The sequence below is a fragment of the Plectropomus leopardus genome, chromosome 16 (genome assembly GCF_008729295.1).
Source record: "Plectropomus leopardus isolate mb chromosome 16, YSFRI_Pleo_2.0, whole genome shotgun sequence".
In the NCBI taxonomy this organism is placed as follows: Eukaryota; Metazoa; Chordata; class Actinopteri; order Perciformes; family Serranidae; genus Plectropomus; species Plectropomus leopardus.
The window spans coordinates 29,955,030-29,964,510 of record NC_056478.1 but is presented as its reverse complement, the minus strand read 5'-3'; the positions used below and the strand labels follow the sequence as shown (position 1 = coordinate 29,964,510).

Sequence of the window (9,481 nt, the reverse complement as noted above, 5' to 3'; positions counted from 1 at the left end):
AATCACTTGCTTGCTTGGTTTTTGTACTGTGTTGCTTCGACGTAGCATTGTTGTTAAACCAAATCTACCGGCACAGAAGCTAAATGAAGTACTGTTTTAGAGGGGGTTAATAACTTCATCAGAATAAGCTATATTTGGAATATTTTCTCTACTTCACCTTGCATGCTAATCAATCAAGGCACTGGTACACCAGCAACTTCCATGTTCTGCGATGTAAAATTGCTGTGTTAAAAAAAAACACACATTACATGATGCTTACTGTTCTGTTGTTTTTAAATATGTACATTTGTTTATGCATTATGACGTAACACTATCTTGGACCAAATGGGGGCCTGAAACGCAGCTGCTGGACAGAACTATGTGTTAATTTGTGTTTTTTAATCTGGTGGAAGTATTTTTCAGACTTTCATAGGTCATGTGATGCTATGGCTATGTGCTTGTCAGCAGGAACTGGCTCCCTCATGATGCAGCAAGAGCTACAAGAGCTGTTATTGCATCAAATAACCTTTCAAAAGTTGAGTGGATCATCCGGAAGTTTGGGATCCACAATTCAACCTGTGAAATCGTGGACTATCACCTCCCAGAAAAGACTCATGACCTTTCCTTTTTATAAGTATTTTCCTTGATTTCTACCCAGAAGTTATTGTAATCAAACACTGTGATTCAGTCTATACAAGCATGCCACTAGAAGTAATAGTAATAGAGAGAATACGTTTTCTGGTAATTTGGGTGAAATGACCCTTAAACTCAATTTTCAACCTCAGAAATCTTTCAGATTTAAAGATTCAAACCCTTGATGCTTTAAGATTAAGTCTCTGGTGAGCAAATAGAGAATAACAACTGACCACCTGCTCAATACAAGGCACATAGCACCAGCTTGCCAGGCTGAGTGAAGGAAGGCTATCTGTCAGCGATCAAACACGGTCACCATGACACGCCAAAGGAACAGGCAACTGGGCATGATTACAAATGAAAAAGAAAGAAGACTGTTGGCCTCAATTTAACAACAATGCACTTTTACCGTTTGCTTCCTTTTGTTCACGGTGCTGATCCTTTCCAAATTGAACACTGAGTTGTCACACGGAGGTGTCGAGGTTGTGGCACAGGCAATCATAATAATAATGCAACAGCACAGAGACACCCTGTGCTGAGCACGCGCACGCACGCACACGCGCGCACACACACAGACACACAGACACACACACACACACACTCCTACTGCCCAGAATACGTCTTATTAAACTACTTTCACATTCTTTCACTATGGCACCAGTGCAGGCTGAGGCTGAGAGGATTTAGTTCCGAAGAATGGAAGAGACTTGATCTGGATTTCTGAAGTGACTCGCTGGCTACAATAATCCACACAGGTGTCTGCGTCTCCTGTAAACAGGGCCGAAAGGAGGAGGAGGAGGAGGAGGAGAAGGAGGGAGTTGGGAAGTTGAATGGTCACAATCTTCCTTTCTCCCTCCCTTGCTGTTCCTCCCATCTGAGCCCGGGGATGCAGACGTGTTAATCATCAGACACAGAGAGCCGGCTGAAGATAGGGAGGCGGCGGGAGGCGTCCAGGAGCGGGGACTCGGAGCCGCTCTGGCTGCCCGGGCTGCTCTGCTCGCCCTCCTGGTCAGACATAGAGTCGGGCGGGCTTGGGGAGCTCTCTAACATCGGTTGGAAAAGGCAAGGGGAAGGTGGGGCCGGACCCTCAGACACAGGCGGGGGCCCAGAGCTGGGGCTGAACAGGTTGGCGAGCTCCTGGTTGGAGTATGGAAACGGGTTGCTCTGCCACTCCGTCAGGTCCTCGGTAGAGAACATGGGTGGAGGGGTGACGGAGGTGGGGCTGTCTTGGCGCCCGCTGGAGCTGGGGAAGCCGGCAAAGCTGAAGCTGTGCTGCAGCCTTGGGCGCTCCATCTTGTTGAAGGATGAGAGGGGCGGGGGCCCTCGGCGCTCCTCTGCGTTGTGGATGAAGTGGCAGCGGGGGCCGTACGGACAGAAGCCAATGGTGTGGAAGGTCCGGCACAGCTCGGTCTTGTACTTGGGGTGGCGGCTCAGGCTGCGCAGCTCGTGCATGCCGTGGGCGAACTGGCACTTGTCACCATACTTACAGGTGCCGTTCTCCTCAAAGGGCCGGCACAGCTCCGTCTTGTAGCGGCTTGAGTTGACTTGGCCGCTTCCACATGCCTGACTGTTGGGCCACAGCCGATCCCCCAGCTCGGAGTAGGAGCGCTCGCGGAAATGGTTCTCCTTGTTGTTGCCGCAGCCGCTGCCCAGCAGCACTGAGGGATCCCTTTTAAGGCTGTTGACAAACTGGTTCTGACTGAAATTTGCATTGGGGAGGCTGATTGAGTGACGGCGCTGAAACAGCCCTCCTGCAGAGGGGGCCCCCACTGCTTTCCTGTCCAACAGGGACCCAGTGGGAGTGCAGGGGGAGAGTTTGGCACTGGAGCATGGGACAGACGTCAGCGGAGGTCCACCAAGACTGTTGTTGTTGTTGCTGTAGTTAAACATCTTACTGTACTGTGGAGAGAAGAGTCAAAAAGCAGTATTAGTTTTGAACTGGAACTGGCTCCAGATTAAAACAAAATGGGCCACTAAGAAACAGAATTGAATTAAAAGAAATTGAAAATTATTTCAAACATGAAAAAAAGGGAAAGAAAGAACACATAAACATACACAAACAGACAGACATTTCCAAAAAAGGAGTGGGAAGGAGTGCAAACTTATGAAATACCACCCTTCTCCATCAGTTATTGAAAAATAATTGACATGCTTCTATTTTTATATGGATTGAATGTTCCTAAACTATATAAAATATATTTAACTATTTATGAACTGCAAACTATATATAACTATGTGTAAACATATTAACAGTTATTTACAGATGAAGAGGAAGAGATAGAAAAAGGAAGTAATACTACAAAATAGTAAAAAAGAAATAATTATACAATAATCCCTGTAGACACCTGGTGACTCTCAGTCCCCTTCTTTGCCCATGTACCTCATGGAAAATCATATTTTCATCTTTTTAAACTGGTTTCTGTTTGAACATTGCTTCAACTCTATTTTTAAACTATTCCAAAATTTGACAGCACAGAATAAATTACAAAAGCTTTTCAGAAAACAAAATTCTTGCCTTAGAGATTTATTCTCTTACTTCCTGAAAGCTAATTAAAATAAAAGTAGCTACATATGACTCGTGTGTAGTGTGCAACATGACAGAGCACTTCCTGCAGCATGTTATAAAGATGCATTTTTAATATATCAAAGATGCTTTAGAATCAGCAAGTGCTTCGGCTTCAAACATAAATAAAGGTTAAACTGACAACCTCAGCTTGGACTGATAGAGAATATGTTTGTTTCTTTTTCACCTTTGAGCCAAAGTCAAATAACAAGTGACTGTTGAGAATTAAAGGGATATTTGTGATTTAAAGAGTTGAATTATTGTGTTTGTCCGACTAGAACTGGACTTAAAAAAACATGTAAACATGTTTGTCAGCACCGGCCTCCCTCGGTGGTTAGGGATAGGGACTGTTCGTTACTTATTAGGGGAGAAGGTGCTGTGAAATGAGTCAACCATTTAAAAAAAATTAAGCACTAAGGGGGGATTTTTAATTTTGGGACATACAACTTGAAAAAGTAGTATTTTATATATATTTTCAAATAAAACTTCACACCCCTGTCCTCCGATAAATAAAGTACAGTCCCGGCACCGGCACGGAAGTTTAGCAATGTCCCGCTGCAGCCAGGGCTGCAGCAAAACATATTTTAGTCACCTAAAAATAAATGAATAAATAAATAAATAAATAAATAAGTCAAAATCAGATTCATCGTTTATTATATTTGAATATTTTCTCCTCTTCAACAACAGCTGATGGAGGCAGCTGTAGCTGTTCAGCGGAGTCTGTGATGCATTCTTTATCAGAAACTGTTTATATAATATAGGTTTACTGCAACTAGCTAAAAGGGGGAATATCTTGATGGAGTCTGACATACTTACGTCAATAAATCAGTTCTTCCCCGGTGATTGTATACTGGGACAAGGACATCAGTCAAATTAAATGGGCTTATGGAGCTATTACCATAGCTCCACTAAATTACGCGTATAAACGTAGTGATAACACTTTACTGTCTGTTTACATGGAAATTTTTCTTGCATTTCAAGCTCATCAATCCAAACAAACATTAGAATTCTGAATTATATTCTGAATTCTTACTCAAAATCATAAGCTGTAATTTAATAATGTAATTGATCAGCAGAATCTGAAAGTCTAAATGACAATCAAAGCCTGATTACAAGAATCTGAATGTAACTCACTCTTCAGTTCCTTTGATGAGAGTACAGGACAAGGTCCAAATGAATTGTGTCAGTCTTGTAGTTTAAGACTGAACAAATCACTTGATATTATTATAACTTGTCATAAAGGTATCTGTAGCTGTCTTTAAAAACAGAGGTTGAAAAAAACAATGCCCTGAAGCCACAACAGTGCATATTTCATTCTATGTTTACTGTATGTGTTGTGTAAGTGACAATTTTTGTAAAACAGACAGACAAGCAAAAATCTGCAAAGCATGTCAGCTACCCAAATTGGGTCAACCTTATGGTCTGTTGTAATAATAATGCGCCTAACATTATTCCTATGCAGCTCTTTAACGGTTCACATTTCATTGACTGACATACAGACAGACTAAAGATCAGGCAGCAGCTATGAATGTCAAGCTAATGGCCTCTATAGTAAATAACAGCAGTTTAGTAAATGCATGTGAGTTAAAATCGTGCCGATTACGCAGGTGGACATGAAAACAGCTCATACGTTTCTCACATGCAGCTAACGTGGCTGACGTGTTAAATATCTGTTGCAATTTAGTGACCTAACGTAAATGCTTTATAGCCGCGATGACACAATGACGTTTAACTGGTTAACTAGATGGCAAAGAAGTTAAGCTAACAAATAACTCTGGTTAATGGCTAACGTTACGTGCTGCTGTTAACAACTACACACAAGGGCGCGCGCACGCACACGCGCACACACACACACACACACACACACACACACACGCAAACTTGCTGGGCTTTCACTTTTAATGTTAACTTTTTTGTGTCAATAAAAGTTTACATTAAACACTGGCTACCTGTTAGTCAGTGTGCGTTACAGTGTTATTACCTTACAACCAACTCCATGCTACTTCGCGCCGACAAAGTTAGCGAAAAACTTATTTCTAAACGACATGAGTGCAAAGTTAACTAATTAAAACAAAAAAAGAATGATGTTTAACGTTGACGAGACAGATATGTATGTCCCGTAACTAGTTAACAATCATGTTAGTGATGCCAGTTTCTGCCCTCAAAGCTAACATCTAACTTACCAAAAGTAGCTAGGCTAATGTTAGCATGTTTTCAACAGAAAATAAAAACTTAGTCGGCGTTTCCGCACAGAAACGCGTCGTGTACCTTGTTGGACGCTTCTCTGTACTCGAAGAAAGGTGAAATAATAGTCGCTGTCATGTTTGGTGGTGAAGAATGGCAATAAGAGCCAGCGGTTGGGTATGGAAGTCCAGGTTATGTGGTTTTCCGCCCCGTGGAGAGCCCCCTCTGCCGTGCTGCGGAGCTGCGCACTTCTTTTTCAGCAGGCGGTGGCCATGGCTGCTCGAGGGGCGGGCTTCCGGCTGACACGCCGCCGCAGACCGTGGATCTGGAGGGACAGAGACAGAGAGGACACAGAGGACAGCGCCTCTGCTGGACAAACACGTAAAATAAATATAAGCTGTCTGTTTTTTATCATGGATGTATTATAAGGAAGTCTGTGACTAACCTTTTGAAAACTGAGCCACTTGACGTTATTTCTTTCATGGGTAAAATGCAATGAGCAATTTAACAAGAAGTGTCCAAAAATAAGCAAGAAATTAGCTAAAAATTACAAGAAAATTACTTGAAAATATGAGAAAAAGAAAGAAATATCAAAAAGCAAAACAAAACAGTAAGGTTTTTTTTCTGAAGCATTATTTTAAACACAGAAGATATATTTTCTGGACATGTTTTTCCTATGTGTTTTAGAATATCTATTAATCCCTGTCAGCTAATTTTTAGGCAATTTTTTCCTCACCTTTTACTTTTTTTTTCAAATTTTAAGGACATTTCTTGCTTAGTTGCTTGTGAAGGCAGCACAAGAAAACTGATGTGACTGATGTTAGAGGTAAAAGGAAAAAAAGAGAGGGAAAAACTACTTTAAAAGATATGTTTTTTTTCTCAAACATATTTTAAATATATAATTAGAAGATTTGTATTTTCTGGGTATTTTCCCTATCTTTCAAAAATGTATACTTATCACCCTTAGCTAATTTTCATACTATTTTCACCTTTCACATTTTTTTTTGGTCTGACTCTGTGACTTCAGTCGACAGCGTAGTTAGTTTCAGAGGATGCCCATCACTGAAGCTAAATATGGACCTGTTTGCAGAATTGTGTTATTGTTGCATCAGTCTGCTTTTCATTTCCATGGAGCAGTAATCCAATTTCACCAAACTTTACTCACAGGGACTATTTTTATTATTTAAGCAACATGTCTCCTTTTACAGCCTCAAATCTGCCATGGCAATCTTCCCACCAACACGCTGTGCTCCATGAGATCCCAGAAACCTTGACGTCCAATGCGGGGCGCCTGACTGTTGACATGGTGGTATTTTGCAACGCAAAGTACACTGCGGTTTATTTTTGAAAATCCTTGCCACCACAGCACAACTTCTTTTCCCCCTCTCGTGTTGTTTTTGTTCTGGGGGACTGAGGTCTGCAGGCTTTGATGGAGAAACAGAGAGCGCAGCAGGGAGGGAGCAGACTGGTTATGTGTTTGTACAGCAGATATCTAATTTATTTTGCTTCATGCATTATGGTATGTGGTTACACCAGAGGCCCACAATGAGATTAGAGTGCTGCACTCTGATCTGTGACTGGGTTTGTTCACTGAGTCAGGTGTGCTTACTTATCTTGGTCTCTGTTTTAGGAAGCATGTTTTTTTTGCCAGGAGTTAACCAAAATACAGGAAAGAGGCTTCTACAATATTATGCAAGATTATTTTCTTTGTGTTGAATGGTAATAAAGTACGAATATATGTTCACATTAGTTGATCAGTGCAGGCTAGATAAGGATTCTTAAAATACTTAGTGCCTTTACATGCAGTTCAGTCAAGCAATGGTTATAGCTTGATTAGGCCATTTCACTGGACTACTGTCCTTGTCCCAGTAATACAAGCACCAGGGAGAATCCATATATTGACGGCAGTATGTCCAAGTTCGCCACGCTCGGGTCAAAGCCCAGCATTGAGCATGTGCACAATGGCTAGGCCAAAAAAAATTCTTTTTTGAAAATTAGTATGTTTTTTTTTCCTTGCCTTTCTTTCTGTAACATAATTTTAATTGTATATTTAAGAGAATTGTAAATGTAGTTTTCTGGTCATTTTTTCTGTCATTTTAATTATTTCATTGGCAACTTTTACTTTTTTTTCAGTTTGCATGATTTTTCTTGCCAGATTGCTCGTTATGTTTTTCTTGTGTTTGTTTTTCTTGAAAGAATTCAAACCAAATTTCTCAGGTTTCAGATATTAAAATGCTTGTGAAAGGCGTCTAATGCAGCACAAGTTAACTGATGACGGTCCCGGTGTTAAAGAGTTAAAGAGGAACTAAATGTCTCCAACATCGTGCTCATTGTGCAGTTTTTTTTTAACTGTAGGGCAAATCTGATACAAAACTCCAAAAGTAAAAAAAAAAAAAGGCAACTTGAGGAGGTCTGAGGACAGCTGAGGTCAGTGGAGCAAATTCTGCTCGCAACAGGATGCTGACTGGGAAAAAAAATATGAACCAATGGTGTCGTATCTTAAACAAATAAAGGAAACGCTACATTCCAAGGTCAGACAGAAAAAACAAACAAAAAAAAACAGTCCTATCTGATCGCAGAAATCAGATAAACATGATGTCATTCAAGTCAGGAAATATGAGGAACTAGGCCAAGAGTGACATCACTGCTGACCTGCTGGTTTCCCTTCAAAAAGGCAGGACAGGCGAGCTGTCATGTTAAAGTGACATGAGGAAAGAAGTATTTGTGACTGACCTTTTGTGTGATCTTCAGGTATATTAGCTTTCACTAGCTCTATATGTACCTTAGCTGAGTGCATACATATATCCATCCATCCATCCATTTTCTTCCGCTTATCCGGAGTCGGGTCACGGGGGCAGCAGGAAGCCCAGACTTCCTTCTCCCCGGCCACTTCATCCAGCTCTTCCCGGGGGATCCCGAGGCGTTCCCAGGCCATCTGAGAGACATAGTCTCTCCAGCGAGTCCTGGGTCCTCACCAGGACACGTGGAACACCTCACCAGGGAGGCGTCAGGGAGGCATCTGAGTTAGATGCCTGAGCCACCTCATCTGGCTCCTCTCAACACAGAGGAGCAGCGGCTCTACTGATGACCGCAGAGGAGGAACTTGCAGTATTTGCCCCCATATTTATTTTATATCTTATAATCCTAATGTCCTAGGAATGTGCTAAAATCCTAAAAATGTTCTTGAATCCTAGAAATGTCCTAAAATCATAGAAACATCTAAAAATCCTACGAAGCTCCTAAAATCTAAAAAGTGTCTTGAAATCCCATAAATCTCCCAAAATGATAGAAATGTCTTGAAATCATAGAAATGTGCTAAAAAAATCCTAAACATGTCCTAAAGAGGACCATTGTTGTCCAAAACTATTAAAACACACCAATACACTCGATGACATGTTCCTCTATTGCCATGAACACAGAGAGAGAGAGACAGTGACTCTTGTGCATTCGGCACAGTGTCACAGTGTTAACCTCTCACACAGTTAAACTCTGTTCATAGAGTTCACATAAACACATCCTGCGAGCTGTCTCACTGTTATTGGTGGCTTTCCTGTTCATGCCATTTCACATCTTTCTAGGAGGGAGAGGAGGTTTTTCTTCTTCTTTTCTTTATATTAAGGGGCATATACAGAAACATATAAGGAGTACCAGGCCAACCAGACCAGTAAATCCACCTTTTTCTTTATCTTTTTTAAAAATTTAATTTCCTCAAAAAAAATAACATATACAAACAAAGTTTCAAAAATACACAACCCCCATACAAAAAAAAAAAAAAAAACAGTACATAAAGCCAGACTGAACAGATGAATTCAACAAACATTAAAAAAGTAAATGCATTGTTTTCAACCAGTTACACAGCATAAAAATCAGTGGGTCTACTCCATAGAAAATCACTGCAAAACACCACTCAACACTTTAAAAGTTCACATTCAATAGATTTTTTGGGGTGTTGGGTTTCTGTGTGTGTGTGTGTGTGTGTGTGTGTGTGTGTGTGTGTGTGTGTGTGCGTGCGTGTGTGTGTGTGTGTGTCCACATATTACAAAAGTCCCCTCTCTATCTTCTGTCTTTTCAGGTCCACTGCCACTGCAATCATTGTAGGTGAAGCAGCAACATCTAGTGTTC

At 41.2% G+C, this 9,481-nt stretch overlaps 1 protein-coding gene across 2 annotated transcripts; it reads right to left on the bottom strand.

The window, feature by feature from the left end:
- Window positions 1-514: 514 nt before the first annotated feature.
- On the bottom strand, window positions 515-5,656 carry LOC121955621 (mRNA decay activator protein ZFP36L1-like). Of its 2 annotated transcripts, XM_042503654.1 has the most exons (3): window positions 5,444-5,656; window positions 1,473-2,511; window positions 515-1,399 (listed from the first exon to the last, which is right to left on the bottom strand). In XM_042503654.1, the coding sequence occupies exons 1-2, from the start codon at window positions 5,495-5,497 to the stop codon at window positions 1,510-1,512; spliced, it is 1,056 nt and encodes a 351-aa protein (XP_042359588.1). In that variant the 5' UTR covers window positions 5,498-5,656; the 3' UTR covers window positions 515-1,399; window positions 1,473-1,509. The 2 variants fall into 2 exon arrangements, with proteins under 2 accessions (XP_042359588.1, XP_042359587.1); XM_042503653.1 differs by having other exon boundaries at window positions 515-2,511.
- Window positions 5,657-9,481: the final 3,825 nt, after the last annotated feature.